The 19,801-nt window shown below is 42.0% G+C and overlaps 1 protein-coding gene across 1 annotated transcript; it reads left to right on the top strand.

Moving 5' to 3' along the window:
* Positions 1-16,836: 16,836 nt before the first annotated feature.
* On the top strand, positions 16,837-18,816 carry LOC120370701 (uncharacterized protein K02A2.6-like; the record flags this gene model as incomplete). Its single annotated transcript, XM_039485812.1, has 2 exons — positions 16,837-17,319; positions 18,094-18,816. Coding segments are annotated over 2 exons (1,206 nt in total), but the record flags the coding sequence as incomplete, so codon positions are not given.
* Positions 18,817-19,801: the final 985 nt, after the last annotated feature.

The following is a 19,801-nucleotide window of genomic DNA, read 5'->3' as shown; positions in this document are numbered from 1 at the left end:
TGCATGATACAGAGGACACACCCCTCACCATGCAGTGCAGTGCTCAGGGCCATTAGGTTACAGGACCCTTTGCTGGACCCTTTCTAACCCACCAACTGCACTGGAACCTGCCACAGGGGACAACAGCAATCAGCTTGACATCCACCCTCAGCCTGCTGGATAACCAGAAAGGAACTCCACCCACCACTTGAGGTCCTCCAAGAAAATATCTGCCCCCACATCAGAGAAGTGCACTCCATCCTTTGAAACATTTCTGGAACAGCATACTTAGTTCCCACATGGGAAATGAAGGTACCCTGCTCCCTATCATTTTAATATAAGTACCAGCTTCCCCCTTTCATGTCTTTTCCAGCTTGGACAATCTTGCCTAGTCCGGTGGCCCTTAGAAGCATCTCTGACAGTGTGACAGCATGGCTAAGTGAATGGGAGCAGAACAACTGCTGGTGCATCTGACCATTGGGATCTTAGCTGTTGCCCTATGCCCTACTTGAACATGATCATTAAACATCTAAATGTGAATTGAGAAAATTAATTAAAATGAATTTATACCCTGGAAACTACAGAAAAGTAGTAAAAGTGGAAACATGGAAAAATTGCTAAGGAGGAGTACAAAAGAATAGTGCAAGCATGTAGGGACAAAACCAGAAATACTAGGGCACAAAATGAGTTACACGCCAAGGGATATAAAAAGTAATAAGAAGAGGTTCTTTAAATATATTGGGGCAAGAGAAAGTTGAAGGATAATGTTGATCCTCTACTTAGCACGGAAGGAGATCTAATAACTAAGGACCTCAAGAAGGGATGGATGAGTTCCCAGAAGAAATGAGAAGGGCAAACCTATCTTTAAAAGGGGAACAAAGAGAACCCATGGAAATATAGACCAGTAACCCTAACTGATATCTGCAAAGACACTGGAACAAATTATTAAACAATTAATTTGTAAACACCTGAAGGCTTTTAGGTTTATAAGGAATAGTCAGCATGGATTGGTAAAGAACAAATTCTGCCAAACTAACCTAATGTCCTTATCTGACAGAGTTACTGGTCCAGAGGGGAAGCAGTAGGTATGATAAATCTTGATATTAATAAGCCTTTTGATATAGTCCCACATAATATTCTCAGAAGCAAACTAGGAAAATGTGATCTAGATAATATTACTATAGAATGCATGTGACATACCAGGGTACAATTCGGACCAGTGTGGGGGGGTTGTATCACCCTTCTCCTGCAATCTTGGATGCCTTGCTTTGCTGCAATAGCTCACCCCGAGCCAGTCACAAACAGCCATCTGGCATACAAGTCATATCCTGAATGTCTGTGTGTAGCTGCAGCCTGCCAGATATGTTTGAGTTACATTCTGGCTCTCACCAGCCTTGGTTATACTGCAGAATAACCCCAACATGCTCCCAGTCCTGGATTTCCCCCCAGAATTGTATGTCTTGTACTGCCCAGACCTCTCCTGGACAGTCCAAATATATTAAACCCATTACTCCTTTCAGGGAATAATACACCAGTTTATTACCTCAAATAGAGTTTGGACACTGTACTCCAGCTGAGGCTTCAACACTGCTAAGTGGAGTAGAACAATTACCTCTTGTATCTTACAAATGATTCTCCTGTTAATACACCCCACAATGATATTAACCTTTTTTTGCAACCGCATCACATTCTTGGCTTATATTCAATTTGTGATCCAGTATAACCCACAGGTCCTTTTCAGCAGTATTATCACCTAGCCAGTAGTTGTACATTGGATTTTTCCTTCCAAAGTCTATTACATTGCACTTGTCTTAATTGAACTTCATCTTGTTGATTTCAGATCAATTCTTCAATTTGTTAAGGTCATTTTGAATTCTAATCCTGTCCTTCAAAGTGCTTGCAGCCCCTCCCGGTGTGGTGTCATCCACAAATTTTATAAGCATACTTTCCACTCCATGATCCAAGTAATTAATGAAAATATTGAACAGTAACAGATCCAGGACTGACCGTTGTGAGACCTCCACTAGATAGGTCTTCCCAATTTAACAGCAAACCGTTAATTACTACTTTTAGAGTACAGTCTCAATCAGTTGTGGACCCATTATCACAGGCTATGTCCCTGTATTCACATCCTGCACACAACTGTGCAGGGAGGGATAGCTCAGTGGTTTGAGGGTTAGCCTGTTAAACCCAGGATTGTGAGTTCAATTCTTGAGGCAGCCACTTAGGGGTCTGGGGCAAAAAATTGGTCCTGCTAGTAACGGCAGGGGGCTGGACTCAATGACCTTTCAAGGTCCCTTCCAGTTCTAGGAGATTGGTATATCTCCAATTATTATAATAATCTTTGTACAAGGCATGCCTTGTGAGGTATCATTTGAAAAATCATAACTTGGTCAGTGTTGTCATGGTGAAATATATGTAGCAACCCTGTATGTGAAGTTATAAGATTTCCTTGTGTGTTGTTATTAGCACATATTCCAAAACCCACAGCGCTGCCAGGCAGAAGTTGGGAAACAGGCTATATTGCTACATTTATGAAACTATAGAAATGTAGCTTTGGAAGAGACCTCTAGAGGTCATCAAGTCCAGGCCCCTGCGCTGAGGCAGGACTAAGTGATAGCAATTTGTACTGCAGTGCTGAAAGTTCAGGATTCAGGTGTTGCTCATGATGTGGTAATTATATGTAATAGAATTTATTTTTTCCATTCTAAAAAAATAAATTACATTTTTTAAAATTGCTAAAAGAATATTTCCATTACAAACTGAAGCACTCAAAATTAGAAAATGCAAAATTATGATTGCCTGTGAAAACTTAATTCAGCCCCCCTTGTGTTTCATTACAATGCAGTCTTTAATGACATAATCAAAGACATCTATAAATAGGGGACTTCCTAACCTCTGGGTACTTGACTTTGCAATCACAGTGACATTCTTTTAACATAGTTTTCATAAGTAATTATGTTAACATTGACTAATCTTATTCATAAATATTTCAGACCGTGGGGTTTTCATCACTTTTCTCAAAAGAGACTATTCCACAGTATAAGAAGTTGTTTTTATATGTAGTTTAACATTTATATTGAAGCAGGTCAATGAAGTTGGACCCATGGTACTAGTCACTGTACAGACATACAGAAAATTCAGTTGTTCACTGCTAGAATATGAAATCATTGTTGCAACTTCCTGCTGTCAGTGCTTCAGTTTCACATAATTGTTGCACACACAAAGCACACAAGGAGTCTGGGAATGTATAATGACAGTGTAATTAACTGAGAGAAGAAAATATTGTGCAGCTTCCCATATGGTCAGTGATTGATATTCAGTGTTGGTTGGTGCAGGACATAAAAGCTTTTCAACTGACATTAAAAAAGAAATATGCTCAATTGTAATTCATATTAAATAGGCACATTTATGCTGCAGTAGAGCCAAATGAATTGGTTCATAGAATTTCTTTTTTATTAGAGGAGATTTTCCATTTAACAAGCGGCTATTAAATGGGTTTCACTGTAACTAGGAGTGTTACAAAGAGTTTTCATAACGTAATACATTTGTTAACTTGTTTAACCTGCTATGCAGCAAAACAACAACAGTAGATCAGCTTCTAACAGATGAAGTATCCCAGCTCAAGATGGCAACTCTGCAAACTCAAGGGGTGAATTCTCTTTCCCTTTGGAAGGTCCCTGGTTATGATCGCCATGAATACTGTCATCTTCCTTGTGCCAGTTCAGTAGTCTTTTGCCGAGTAGCCCTCTTTTCACAAATACAGCGATATTGGCCTGTACAGTTATGGGAGAAGGCTTCCCCAACTTTGAAAAGTGCACATTTCTCTCCAGGCTCTTGTATCTTTACTGGAAAACTTTTAAAAGAAATATTTTACTGTCAGACACATCAGACTTGGTGAAATCACAAAAAAAACCCTTATAAAATGCCTAAATCTTGGGGGTAGATGCCAGATATATACAAAGAAAGAAATGGAATGATAGAATCTCAGGGTTGGAAGGGACCTCAGGAGGTCATCTAGTCCAACCCCCTGCTCAAAGCAGGACCAAACCCAACTAAATCATCCCAGCCAGGGCTTTGTCAAGCCTGACCTTAAAAACCTCTAAGGAAGGAGATTCCACCACCTCCCTAGGTAACCCATTCCAGTTCTTCACCACCCTACTAGTGAAAAAGTTGTTCCTAATGTCCAACCTAAACCTCCCCCTCTGCAACTTGAGACCATTACTCCTTGTTCTGTCATCTTCTACCACTGAGAACAGTCTAGATCCATCCTCTTTGGAACCCCCTTTCAGGTAGTTGAAAGCAGCTATCAAATCCCCCCTCATTCTTCTCTTCTGCAGGCTAAACAATCCCAGTTCCCTCAGCCTCTCCTCATAAGTCATGTGCTCCAGCCCCCTAATCATTTTTGTTGCCCTCCGCTGGACTCTCTCCAATTTATCCACATCCTTCTTGTAGTGTGGGGCCCAAAACTGGACACAGTACTCCAAATGAGGCCTCACCAGTGCTGAGTAGAGGGGAATGATCACATCCCTCGATCTGCTGGAAATGCCCCTACTTATACAACCCAAAATGCCATTAGCCTTCTTGGCAACAAGGGCACACTGCTGACTCATATTCAGCTTTTCGTCCACCGTAACCCCTAGGTCCTTTTCTGCAGAACTGCTGCCCAGCCATTCGGTCCCTAGTCTGTAGCAGTGCATGGGATTCTTCCGTCCTCTGCACTTTCAGTACTGCAATTCAAGAGGTAGCATCCCTGGTCCAGCATAGCATCCCTGGTCCAGCATAGCCTCACCGTCCTTACTTAGAAGAGGCTAGCACCATTAATGGAACTAGGCCAGGCACCATCTTCCCCAGAGAAGAACATACGTGCAACCAATGTAACAGAGAAGAGACTGAACTGCATAGTCACTGTCTGATCAAAGGTCCAACATATGTTCAGGTGCAACTAAGAAACATCCCCAAATTATTAGGAATGATAAAGATTTTTTCATTAAAAAGTGAAAAGGAAAAACTGGACCTAAGCCTCAACTTATTTTATTTATTTATGTCTTTATTTATTTTGAGAAAGACACCAGGATTTCTTTCATCTGTCACCTTTTAGCACTGTCCTTGTCATGTGCATCTGCAAGCATATCTTAAAATGGAAGAGCTTGATATGGGGTTTGGGGAAAATTTTGAACAGATGTATGCTACATCCCACTAGTGTGCTGACAATGTTGATCCACTTAAATGCTGACCCAGTCTTGTCAGTGAATTGCTATTATTGATGGTCACAGAAATTGCAATTATTTGTGGGCCCTATGAACAAGAGAGGGAATAAGAGCACCCAGAGAGGAAGAAAACATTGTATGTGAAACAGGTGACATGAATCATAGATTATTAGGGGTGGAAGGGACCTCAGAAAGTCATCTAGTCCAACCCCCTGCTCAAATCAGGGCCCAGCCCCAAACAGATTTTTGCCCCAGATCTCTAATTGGCCTACTCAAGGATTGAACTCATAACCCAAGATCTAGGAAGTCAATGAACAAACCATTGAGCTATACCACCTCAGTTTGCCATTTGTAAGATACATCCTGTCATTCCCAAAGGAACAGGAAGGACTTCGGTGACATAAATTGGAAAGAGATATGCCCATGTTACAAACCCCTGAAGTTAGAGTCCCAGGGATCACAGAGTATAACTCATGCTGGATGCCCAACATTTTTGCATAGAATTATTTGTGGCTTTCAGTGTTAACAACAATTAGATCAGGACCTTGGGTACTGTGTGCACAGGTGAACAGGAGTCTAATGAAACACAAATGTTATTTTATAGGCTATAACAGAATAGTGAATGTGAGTCGCTACCATTCATGTTCATAATATTTGTGAGGTTTATGTTCTCTGCTTGGAGATCATCTCTTTTCTGGTGGCAGATTTCCAGTGTTTTCTGCAGTTGGGTGATATTGTCCACAATTTCACATTGCTTGTTGAGGGTTTTGTTCTGCAGAACTAAAATTCAGAATAAATTCACACATACTATACCACTTGTAAATACTGTACAAGTATTTACAATACTCTATTAAATACTCTACAAGTATTGACAATACTCTATTAAAAATGTAGTGATCAATGGTTCCATGTCTAGTTGGCAGCCGGTATCAAGTGGAGTGCCCCAAGGGTCGGTGCTGGGGCCGGATTTATTCAATATCTTCATTAACGATCTGAAGGATGGTGTGGACTGCACCCTTAGCAAGTTTGCAGATGACGCTAAACTGGGAGGAGTGGTTGATACGCTGGAGGGTAGGGATACGATACAGAGGGACCTAGACAAATTAGAGGATTGGGCCAAAAGAAATCTGATGAGGTTCAACAAGGACAAGTGCACTTAGGACGGAAGAATCCCATGCACTGCTACAGACTAGGGACCGAATGGCTGGGCAGCAGTTCTGCAGAAAAGGACCTAGGGGTTACGGTGGATGAAAAGCTGAATATGAGTCAACAGTGTGCCCTTGTTGCCAAGAAGGCTAATGGCATTTTGGGTTGTATAAGTAGGGGCATTTCCAGCAGATCGAGGAATGTGATCATTCCCCTCGACTCAGCATTGGTGAGGCCTCATTTGGAGTACTGTGTCCAGTTTTGGGCCCCACACTACAAGAAGGATGTGGACAAATTGGAGAGAGTCCAGCGGAGGGCAACAAAAATGATTAGGGGGCTGGAGCACATGACTTATGAGGAGAGGCTGAGGGAACTGGGATTGTTTAGTCTGCAGAAGAGAAGAATGAGGGGGGATTTGATAGCTGCTTTCAACTACCTGAAAGGGGGTTCCAAAGAGGATGGATCTAGACTGTTCTCAGTGGTAGAAGATGACAGAACAAGGAGTAATGGTCTCAAGTTGCAGAGGGGGAGGTTTAGGTTGGACATTAGGAACAACTTTTTCACTAGTAGGGTGGTGAAGAACTGGAATGGGTTACCTAGGGAGGTAGTGGAATCTCCTTCCTTAGAGGTTTTTAAGGTCAGGCTTGACAAAGCCCTGGCTGGGATGATTTAGTTGGGGTTGGTCCTGCTTTGAGCAGGGGGTTGGACTAGATGACCTCCTGAGGTCCCTTCCAACCCTGAGATTCTATGATTCTATGATTCTATAGGTCTGCTTAGAGATATGTTTAATTTTTCAGATATTTTTGGTAGCAAAATAGTAAATGCTACTTGGATATTAAAAAAACCACTGGGTGGTTTTTAAATGGAACATATTCAAAAACAATTTAGTTTGATTTCTAATCTCTGGTATGGAGGCAGTGAATATTTTAAGAGACTGAAAGACTGTCAATTCTTAATGGCTGATTCACCACTCTGTAACTCCAGTTTTGTGTCATCATCACTCCAATGAAATCAAAACTAGATACACTGGTGCTGCCAATATCCAAGCTAAGGAGCAAGGAAAACAGGTAGAGATTTAGGTAGAATGAAGTAACAGGAGTTGACATGGATGTGCTCCAAAAAAAATTCTAAAAAGAGATAAAATCCATTAAAATCATGTTGAAACTCAGAGGTACAGCACACAACATTGCTACCATGAAATCCAATCAAGCCACGTTGCGTTGGATGAGAGAACCTGAAAAATCTGATGCCTTATCAAAAAAGATGGAGAAATCACTGGAAGGAAGGAAGGAGCTGTCCATAAATTACATGACGTTTTTAGGTAATTTTCAAGACCCTCCCACTCCCTTGTAACACTTTGTAACACTGGAAAAACATGTATAAATAGGGACTCACCTACCTAATGCATTATATAATTTATAGACAGTCCCAAAGGAAGGAAGGAAGGAAGGAAGGAAGGAAGGAAAGAAGAAGACCTAGAAGAATAATCTTGAGTGCAACTTTGAAAACAACTACGTAAAAGGTTCAGAAGAAAAGAGGAAAGGTGAAAACATTTAACAACAACACTAGACAAAAGAAGGAAGGAATTAATTGATGAAAGAAGGAAGGATTGGTCGAAGGAGTAGACATTTTCAGGGTACAGGGGAGGGAGAAGAGGACAGAAGATAGGGAGGAGTTGATCTTCTCTTTGAAGAAGTCCTCAAGTTTCTGCATCGGGAAAGAGGAATAGTGAGAGTGGGGAAGACTTCAGCATGGAGTCAAAGGTCACAAATAGGTGACAAGAGTTGTAGGAACAGGATTCAATGAGGGTGGAAAATTAGGGTTATTTGGCAAGGAATCCAACCACTTATAACATGAAAATGTCCCATCTTAACAATGTGCTTCATTTCTAGGGGAGGAAACTCTATGGGAAAAGGGAGCAAAGTAAACTGAATTTAAGGACTCTGCCAAGTAGAATGTGGATGAAACAGGCAGATTAACACAATTATGCTTAATGAAAGCATAGAAGAAGATGAGATCAAATGATCATGAATAAATAGCCATTTTTCTGTTGTTAGTCTAGACAAGGACAATAATCTCTACTCTCCATCATCCTCTGTCTCCTGGTCCTCTACTCTACACAGATCCTGAACATGATTTTTTGTACAGAGGTTTGTGGGTCATGAACAGAGGAGATGAAGAAAATAAAATACATCTGGGAAAGGCAGCAAGAAACACCAGACAAACAAGAACATGAACATAAAGCAACACTGCAAGGCATAACACAGCATTGTACTCCTCACAACAAAGTGCTTCTGCAACAGGGAACCCACAGCAGCCTTTTTAGTGTGAGTGGGAAATTTGGGAAATTATGGGGCATGGGGAACAGGGGTCTGCTGGAGAAGACAGGAGGTAGAAAATGCTTTAGTCTAATCCCTGGAATTGGCTGAGGAGGATGCAAGGTGCTCAGTGTATCTGGGCCTATTTGTCTGTTGCCATATTCTTCTATCTATATGTGAGTTTATTTTGTTTCAGTGCCATCATTTTTGGGTCCTGCTGTGCACGGATTCCTGTTGCAACTTCCCCAGTGGCCATAGTTTTACAGCCTTTCCCTAGGAGGGTTCATGACTTCATTATTCTCCACCAAGTGTCCCATACAATTATATGACCAGTTCATCTATGATTAGTTTGTCATTATTTGGTGATTTCCTGTAATTCCCAAAGGTACAAAAAGGAATCAGGTGATGCCTATTGGGAATGGATATGCCCATGTCTCAAAACCCTAAAGCTAGTGAGCCAAGGATCATTGAGTACGACCCCTGCTGGGTGCCCAACACTTCCCGCAAAGATTCTTTTGTGGATTTCCTTGCTCTAACAATTAGATCAGGCCGTTGGGCAGTTTGTGCACAGGGAGAGAAGAACCCTGAGAAAGCTCTTTTGTTAATAAGAGCAAGGTGAATGAAACAAAAATCTTACTCTAATGCCTATAACAGAATAGTGAGCTTCAACCGATACCTTTAATGTTCACAATATGTGTGAGGTGTGTGTTCTTTGCTTGGAGATCATCTTTTTGCTGGTGGCAGATTTCCAGAGTTTTCTGCAGTTGGGTGAGGTTTTCGAATAATTCATGCTGTTTGTTGGGGTTTTCATTCTGGAGAACTTAAATTAACAATAAAGTAACAAAGCTGTGCCACATAAAACTGAAACTGCAGTAACCTTTATTAAATCGATTGTCTTTTGCTCTACAGGTCCACTAAGATAGTAAAAGAAAAAGACTGATTTTGTAACCTGACTAACAAACCATGTGCAAAAACATTATATAACCAACACGGATTTTTAATCTCTGTTAAATTGGGGGAAAGGGTAGTGCTACTATCCCAAGCTCAACACACAGAATAAGTTTTGTTCCATGTTAGTTATCAAAATGAGGTACCACTTATACAGATTGTTTTCAAAATATGATCATGCTTTGAGCTCCACTGGGCTTCTCCTCAGTGGGGCCTGAATATGCCCATGGGCTCTTCTAGGTTTCTTTGGCATGGCTCCTTTTTGTCCAAGAGCGAATTTAAAAAGTATTATCTCCAAAATGCCAGCCATGTCGCGCACCAAAATTAGCTATTTCTCAAGGCAGATTGTGCTGATTTGTGATCCTCCTTCTCCTTTCTTACATGAAGAATTAAATAGTTAAAGTTAACATTTAAATTATCATCAGTGGGCATCTGAGTTAACACCTCACTGAGAGGAATGGGGCAGCTCATCCCTTTCGGGGCTATTGTTCCAGGAATCACTTAGGCATCTCTGACATTCATTTTTGAGGTTTTCTTTGCAACTATAATAATAGATTGACTTTTTACAAATGAAAGCCGGGATTCTGCAAAGCTAAATAGCATCATCTAAAACAAAATCATTAGGGGCCATTCAGATGAGAGGGCACAACAGTGTCACGGGAAACTATTTGCACACCATTGTCTTCCTCATAAATAAGCACTTCTACAAGAGGCAAACCACAACAATCTGCTGAAGGGAAACCACAACCTTGTTTTAGTCAGAGTGGGGAAATTAAGACGTCAAAGATTAGGGAACCCATCTGAGTAGAATAGGAGGTGGGAAATGATCTAGTCTAGTCATAGGAGATAGATGAAAATGTAAGCTTGTTATTATATCTGAATATGTGGTTTCTTCTACATTTGAGTCATCCATAGGGTATGGTTTTCAAATTGTCTGTGAAATTATAGTGTTGATGGTGAAGATAAACAAAGTAGCACATTGTCAGTTAGTGCTGTGGAGAGGGGTGAGCTTGAAGGTCTTTCTGTAGTAAAGCCTATTTGTCTCTTGAATTTGTGAATCTCTTTCTCTCTCCATAGGCCAGGTCTACATTAGAAACTTTTGGCAGTTTAGCAATGTCAGCTTGGGGTGATTTTTGCAATATTATTTTACTGACTAAATGCTTGTGTAAACACAGCTTATACTGGTAAAAAAAAAGAGTTTTTGCCAGTACAACTTATTTTGCTCAGGGACCCATTATAAACTATGCCATCAAAATCACCTTTTTGCCAGTATAACCTTCATATACTCTAGCACAGTTTGCTGTTATACTGGCAAACCATTTCTAGTGTAGATATGGCCTTATTGATGAGTTTATCTTGTTCCAATGTCATCATGTTAAATTCTTTTGTGCATTAATACTTCATGCAAATTTCCAAGTAGTTATAGTTTAACAACATTTCCTTTAGTGTGTGTCTCTAACTTAATCTCCACCAAGTGTCCCATAAAATTATTTGATTACATCAGCTTTGATTAGTTTGTTCTTCCCATAGAAACGAATCATTGCATTTGATAGAGTTCCACATGTGAAAATATTAGTTAAATTGGAGAAGATGGCGATTAATATGAAAACTGAAAGATGGATAAGGAACTGGTTAAAGGGGAGACTACAACGGGTCGTACTGAAAGGTGAACTGTCAGGCTGGAAGGAGGTTACTAGTGGAGTTCCTCAGTGATCAGTCTTGAGACCAATCTTATTTAACATTTTTATTAATAACTTTCTCACCAAAAGTGAGAGTGTGCTAATAAAATTTACAAAGGACACAAAGCTGGGAGGTATTGCCAATACAGAGGAGGACTGGAATATAATACAAGAAGATTTGGATGACCTTGTAAATTGGAGTAATAGAAATGGGATGAAATTTTAATAGTACAAAGTGCAAGGTCATGCATTTAGGTACTAACAACAAACTGGGAACTTATTAGTTGGAAGCAACAGAGGAGGATGGCTATATTGATTGGTCACAGGATTACTAGGAGCCATCAGTGTGACGCAGCCATGAGAAAAGTTAATGCAGTGCTAGGATACATCAGGCGAGGTATTTCCAGTAGAGACAGGGATGTGTTAATACCATTATACAAGGCACTGGTGAGACTTCATCTGGAATACTCTGTGCAATTCTGGACTCCTGTGTTTATGAAAAATGAATTCAAACTAGAACCGGTGTGGAGAAGGGCTACTGAGATGATCCAAGGAATTGAAAACCTGTCTTATGAAAGGAGACTCAAAGAGCTTGGCTTGTTTAGCCTAACTAAAATAAAGCTGAGAGGAGATATGATTGCTCTCTATAAATACATCAGAGGGCTAAATACCAGGGAGGGAGAGGAGTTATTTAAGTTAAGTTAATGCAGAGGATGGTATGATGGGGTTGCCTATGATAGCATGTGGCCCATCGGCGACTGCCAGTAGCAAAAATCCCCAATGCCTGGAGATGGGACAGTATATGGAGAGGGCTCTGATTTACTACGGAGCATTCTTTCTCAGGTATCTTCCTGGTGGGTCTTGCTCACATGCTCAGGGTTGACTGATTGTCATATTTGGAGCCAGGAAAGACTTTTCCCCTGGGTCAGATTGGCTGAGACCCTGCTGGTTTTTTGCCTTCCTCTGCAGCCTGGGGCATGGGTCACCTGCAGGTTTAAACTAGTGTAAATGGTGGCTTCTCTGTAACTTAAAGTCTTTAAACCATGATTTGAGGACTTCAGTAACTCAGACAGAGGTTAGGGGTTTACTTCAGGAGTGGGTGAGTTTCTGTGGCCTGCAATGTGTAGGAGGTCAGACTAGATGAACTCAATTGTCCCTTCTGACCTTACAATCTATCAGTCTATGAATCAAATGGGTATAAACTGAGAAGAGAGGTACCAAGGCATAACTGACTACTGAGGACTCCATACTTCGGTAAAAAACTGTTTTTGAATGAACAATACAGTGTATCTGTCTAAACTTACAGCACTTACTCTTTGAGTACAGAATGCATTATCTGAGAATATACAGGTAAATGTGTTAAAACAATGGAGCTATGCCAATTTACACCAGCTGAGAATCTGGCCTACTTAGTGTCTCCTCTGCAAGTACTTACCCTTAGCAGCCAGGACACCTATTGTTACCAACAAAACCAGGCAGAAGATTCCAAGAATCACTAAAATGAGCTGCAGGTGTGGAGGCAGGGAGGAAGAATCTAACAGAAAAGAGAAAGGAGAAAATCAAATAAAGTGAGCCCCCTATCCTCAGAATCTGGTGTCAGATTACAATTTCTTTAGGCAGTATCTGTGACACATGGACAGAATCCAACCAACCAGGACTAAAATAAGAACACAGGAAATGCCATACTGGATCAGAACAATTGTCTTTCTATTCTACCATCCTGTCTCCAACAGTGGCTAGTACCTAATATTTCAGAGAAAGGTGTAAATCACATATAAAGGACAATACACAAAACATCCCTGTGGAAAAGGTTTCTTCCTAACCTCAGGTAGTCAGTGATTGACTTATGCTCTGCAACTTGAAGGCGGTATATGAAAAAAACAAAAAACAAAACAGTAATAGTTTACATTCATTACCGGTGTAGCTAATGAAAGTGACTGTAGCAAATAGACACTCTTTGGTGGCAGATTTATGACTAGGACTGACTGAAAGATAGAAGTTCATGAACATTTTTCATTTTCTTCAAAATTTCTCATTATTTTTATTGTTTTCGTGACAACATTGAAAAAAAACACATTTCAGTTAGTTTCCAAATAAAAAAAAAAGTGTAAGCATTTTGCTTGGGGAGAGGAGGGTTGCCCCATTTTCTGTCACCTTTTATCTCCTCCCGCCATTTTCCTTTGGAAAAAAGGAGAGATAAACGGGGTTTAATAACCAAAACAAAACAAGAAACCCCAAACCTTTAAATTAAACAACATTTTTGAAGTGAAACATTTTTTTTCTTTTCAACACTTTAATTAAATAATAAAAAATTTCAACCAAAACCAAAAAATCAAAATTATTTGGTCAAAAAGCCGTTTTTGTTGAAAAACTTTTTGATTAAAAACTTTTGATCAACAATAGTTAAGATCTCTCTTTCTGCTATAGACAATTTGGGCCCAGATTTGTTATCAGCTTCCAGTAACAGAACATTAGCAAACACTTGTAGAATATAGATATTCAGGCCTGCCTGTAAAGGCCTATACTTTAAGACAGTAATTCTCAACCGTTTGTACTGGTGACCCCATTAACATAGCAAGCCTCTGAGTGTGACCCCCCCTTATAAACTAAAAATACTTTTTTATATATTTAACACCATTAGAAATGCTGGATGCAAAGTGGTATTTGGGGTGGAGGCGGACAGCTTGTGACTCGCCATGTAATAACCTTGTGACCCCCTGAGGGATCCCGACCCCCAGTTTGAGAACCCCTGCTTTAAGAATTTAGGTGTATTTTTATCACTTAGCTAGTTATAGAGGTATAAAACAAAGAAAAAAATCACAGTCCACCTGTGTATGGGCCTTCTCTCACTAGGATAGTCTGAGGCCTTGTTCTTAGGCTAAGGTCTTTGGCTAAGCAGCAGGGCCAGCCATAAGCTGGGAAGCAAACGGTCACATCCTCACATTCCAAACCAGTCGATTGAAATAAGGTGCTATTGGGCTGTTAGAAAGATGATCCTGTCCTGATAGTGCCCATCACCACCAGATAAAGAAACAGTTCTTAAGAGGGTTAAAGAAAACATAGTTTGATGGCGTCCTGTCTGGCAAAAAATCACTTATCAATGGTTGTGGTTGTGAACCCCTCATTTCTGTATTGTTTTATCTTTATGGCCCCCACTTTTCTATTGTTAATCTGTCTGGTTCTCTCATTGTTTCTGTCTGCTGTATAATTAATTTTGCTAGGTGTAAATTAATTAGGGTAGTGGGATATAATTGGTTAGAGAATTATGTTACAATATGTTAAGACTGGTTAGTTGAATTACAGTAAAATGATTGGTTAAGGGATAGCTGAGAATATTACTATATAAACTGGGGTCAAACAGGAAGTGGGGGGAAGGGAAATTGGAATCATATTTGCTAAGGGGCAGGGAAAATGGGAACAGGGACACAGGCAAGGCTCTGTGGCATCAGAGCTGGGAAGGGGGGACATGGGGTAACTGCCGTGCAGCATCAAAGTTGGGAAGAGGCACATAGGGTAAACACTCTGCGGCAACAGAGCTGGGAAAGGGGACACTGGGGAACAGACTCTATTGGTGTATAGAGATAAGCCCGACTGGTGTGAAGGGCTTCGGAATATGATTGCTTGGAAACTAACCCCAATAAATGTTGCATTGTCGGTGCTTTGGACTTCTGGTCTTTTGATGCTTGCTGTCTACATGACAAGAACCAGGGCAGGGAGTGAAGGGAAAGCCCTCTAGCAAACACACTTGAAGAAAGTTAGTTACTGTTGTGTATTTGGTTGTCATGGGTTTTGTTACTATGGCAACTGAGTTAGACTATTAAGGGATAGCTCAGCCGGTTTCAACCGGCTGAGTGAGCTCTCTGTCTCTGTAAATAAAATGGAGGTTTTGGTTAGCTGTCTGCTATCTGGCCTCAAGTGATTGCTTCCTACACCAGCTGCCCCAAGGATACAACACTGGCGACGAGGGTGGGATCCTGGTGCTGCTCCAGTAACAGAAGGAAGTAGAAGTCAAGGTAAAGACCAAACAAAGAAAAAAAGCTGCTTGTTGCACTGACTGTGAAAGTGAAACTAAAAATCATGGCTACTCTGACCAGGCCCCTGGAGCCTTTTGATGAGAATACAGAGCAGTGGCATGTGTATACTGAGCGTTTTGAGCTTTTTGGTATTGCAAATGACATTACAGAAGCGAAGAAGGTGCCAATATTCTTAACTGTTGTAGGGGCTAAAACCTACTCTCTGCTACGCAGCTTACTACACCCTGTTAAGCCTGAGACTAAATCTTACAGTGACATTGTGGAAATCCTGGGGTCTCATTTCTCCCCAAAACCACTGGTAATTGCTGAAAGATATAGGTTCCACAAAAGAGACCAAAAGGAAGATGAAACAGTTGTACAATTTGTAGCCATTTTAAAAAAGCTAGCAGAACACTGTGAATTTAAAGAGATGTTAAATGATGCCCTGCGTGACAGGTTAGTGTGTGGCCTCTACAGTGAAGCTATATGGAAGCGCCTACTGATAGAGGCTCAGCTTACATTACAGAAGGCTGTTGATATTGCTGTCTCCATGGAACTGGCTACAAGGGAGGCACAATACATCGGTGCATCCCCTAGGGTGCAAAAAGTGTCACAAGAACTGACCCACAAAACGGTGCAGAGTCAAGAATGTTACCGCTGTGGTAAGCTGGGTCACCAGGCATCAGAATGCTGGTGTAAGGACCTGGTGTGTCGACACTGTGGCAAAAAGGGACACATTGAGTATGCCTGTAAACAAAAGAAAAAGAGGCCTGTGGTCTGGCCGACAAAAAGAGGAAACTTGCATACCCTAGAGCAGACCCAGGATGATCAAGGTGACACCTCCTCACAAGAGGAAGTGCCACTGCATGTTCTGTCTTTGGCAGCGGGCTCACATGAATACTGGGTAACCCCCTTATTGGAGGGCAAACCTATACGCATGGAACTAGACACCGGTGCAGCTGTCTCGCTGGTTCCGGAGACTGTGTATAAGGAAAAGCTACAGCATCTTCCGCTTAAGGCAACAAAAACTGTTCTGAAGACGTATACAGGTGAAGCTGTGCCCATGTTGGGCACTATTGATGTTAAGGTGGAGCTCAATGGACAGGCGGCTAAATTGCCACTATTTGTGGTGAGAGGTGACTACCCAGCCTTAATGGGTAGGTCTTGGCTTGGGAAGATTCAGCTGAACTGGGCAGAAGTGCACCGGATGACTAAAGAAGAAACCAGTCTAACCCCTATACTAAGGAAACATGCTGCTGTTTTTGGAGATGATTTGGGAAATATGAAGGGAATCACTGTGACATTGAACATTAAACCTGGCAGTCCACCAAAATATCTGAAAGCCCGAACTGTGCCATATGCCATGAGGCCAAAAGTTGAAGCAGACCTGGAGCGCCTGGTCACCAATGGAGTCCTAATACCAGTTACCCATAGCTCATGGGCCACTCCTATCGTTCCAATAGTGAAGAAAGATGGCTCTCTCCGGATTTGCGGTGATTTTAAAGTCACTGTCAACCCAGTGTTGTGTGCAGAGCAATACCCGCTTCCCCGCATCGATGACCTCTTCGCAGGCCTGGCTGGGGGACAAAAGTTCAGTAAGATTGATCTGAGTCAAGCATATTTACAGATGCACGTCGATGAAAAGTCCCAAGAGCTGTTGACTATTGTGACTCATAAGGGGCTTTATCGATACTGTCGCCTACCCTTCGGAATCACATCGGCTCCCGCCCTGTTCCAGAGAGCTATGGACCAGATCTTGTGTGGCTTGTCAGGAGTTCAGTGCTATCTGGATGATATCCTGGTCACTGGAAGAAATGAAGAGGATCACTTAAAGAATTTAGAGGCTACCCTACAAAGACTGGAAGAGTATGGCCTACGAGTTTGCAAAGACAAGTGTGAATTCTTCAAGCCCTCTGTTGAATATTTGGGACACATCATCGATTCTGCAGGTCTTCATAAGGCCCCTGCAAAAGTTAAAGCTATTGTGGAGGCTCCCCGACCTCGAAATGTAAGCCAGCTACGCTCATTTCTAGTACTACTGAACTATTATGGAAAGTTCATCTCACAGTTAGCCACACTGCTAAAACCACTTCAGGAGCACCTTGGGCAGAACAAGGCCTGGAAGTGGACTGAAGCCTGTGATGTTGCATTTAACAAAGCTAAGGATGCATTGTTAAATTCTGAAGTTCTAACGCACTTTGATCCATCCTTACCCCTGCAATTGGCCTGCGATGCTTCCCCTTATGGAGTGGGAGCGGTCGTGTCACACATTATGCCTTCGGGAGAAGAAAGACCTATTGCTTTTGCTTCACGCACTCTAAGCAAAGCAGAAACTAACTACGCCCAAATCGAACGTGAGGCATTAGGAATTGTTTTTGGAATTAGGAAGTTTCATCAGTACCTGTTTGGGTGAAAGTTTACTCTTCTTACAGACCATCGACCTCTGACATCAATTTTTGGACCCTACACAGGCATTCCCCCATTAGCTGCTAGTCGTATGCAACGTTGGGCATTGATACTTTCTGCACACACTTATGAAATCAAATATCGGAAATCCACTCTGCACGGCAATGCAGATGGCCTCTCAAGGTTGCCTTTACCGGTCAAACATCAAGATAGTGCCCAAAAGGAAATCTTCTACTTTGAACAGGTAGAGAATACACCCATCACTGCTGCTCAGATAAAGAAGGCAACCCGCATTGACCCAGTATTATCCCAAGTTTTGGACCTGGTGATGCATGGAAAATCTCGACAAACCTCTCCGGTCTCACCCGACCTTGTTCCCTAAATGTCCAGGCGGACGGAGTTATCGGTCCAATCTGGTTGTTTGTTGTGGGGGAGGCGTGTCATTATTCCACCACCCCTGAAATCACAGATGTTAGAACAGCTACATTCCGGTCACTGTGGAATAGTGCGCATGAAGGAAATTGCACGAAGCTATTTTTGGTGGCCTAGATTGGACAGTGCTATTGAAGAGAAGGCAAAATCTTGTATGTCATGTCAGGGTGTAAGAAATGCACCCCAGTGGGCACCCCTACACCCATGGGACTGGCCTGAAAACCCGTGGCAACGTATTCACGTTGACTTAGCTGGCCCCCTTGAAGGAAGCATGTTCTTGGTGGCAGTAGATGCCCATTCTAAATGGCCAGAAGTCTCTATAATGCAGTCCACTACTGCAGAGAGTACTATCCAAAAACTACGAGGACTCTTTAGTCGTTTTGGTCTGCCAGAACAACTTGTGAGCGACAACGGACCGCAGTTCGTCTCTCAGGAGTTTCAAAATTTTATGAAGGCAAATGGGATACACCACATCACGTCAGCACCATATCATCCGTCCACCAACGGATTAGCTGAAAGATTTGTGCAGACAATGAAAAACGCTTTGAAATCAGCAAAGGGACAACACTCCATTCAAAAGCGTCTGGATACCTTCTTACTTTCCTACAGAAACACACCTCATGCTACGACCCAGGCTTCCCCAGCCTTTCTAATGATGGGACGACAGCTGCGCACTTGCTTTGATCTGCTGAAACCTTCTGAACCCAGACAAACTGTGCAACATCAGCAGCAATATCAAGTCATCAGACGGGCACCCAGAGCAAAAGACCGAACCTTTAGCCCAGGGCAGCCAGTTTTGGCTCGGAATTATACTTCCAGAGCTAAATGGGTCCCGGCCACAGTCATCACTCAAACAGGACCTGTTTCCTATACAGTCCGGACTGCAGAGAATCTTACCTGGCGGCGACATGTAGATCAGCTGTTGCCAGGTCATGCCAGTCTTCAGGACCCATCTGCAGTTGAGGGGTCTGACTTCACACCTCCTGGTGAGACACCGAATCATGAGTCACCTGTTCCTGACTGTTCTCCTCCATTACTGCCGGCAGCTGAGATACCCCTTTGCCCAGCACGAGCTGATACCACCTCCTCACCTATTCGTGCTGCGGACCCTGAGCCCCTAGTACTTTCGGGTGCAACAACACCAGAAGTTCGCCGTAATCCACCTAGAGACAGAAGGCCTCCTCATCGGCTGGATCTTTAGTTAGGGCGAACCCACGGTTATGGGGCAAAATAATCCCCAGGGTTTAGCCGGGAATGGAGGCAGTCTACCCTCCTTCTCTAGTTTAGTGTGTGTTTTATTTAGGGGATGTTCTTATTAGGGGGGGAGGAATATGTTGTGTATTTGGTTGTCATGGGTTTTGTTACTATGGCAACTGAGTTAGACTATTAAGGGATAGCTGAGCCGGTTTCAACCGGCTGAGTGAGCTCTCTGTCTCTGTAAATAAAATGGAGGTTTTGGTTAGCTGTCTGTTCTCTGGCCTCAAGTGATTGCTTCCTACACCGGCTGCCCCAAGGATACAACAGTTACTGGAGGAAGAGGTTTGATTCTTTACAGTGAAACACCAGCATATATAGAATTAGAAGCTTTCATTGTTTAAATGAATTTTCACGCGTGTATAGATACCAATCATTTAAATACCTGCAGGTTTGAGGACCATAATGATACAACA

This window comes from Mauremys reevesii, linkage group 1, assembly GCF_016161935.1.
Source record: "Mauremys reevesii isolate NIE-2019 linkage group 1, ASM1616193v1, whole genome shotgun sequence".
Classification (NCBI taxonomy): Eukaryota; Metazoa; Chordata; order Testudines; family Geoemydidae; genus Mauremys; species Mauremys reevesii.
The sequence above is the reverse complement of the archived record's forward strand: the minus strand, read 5'-3'. Positions and strand labels throughout refer to the sequence as shown.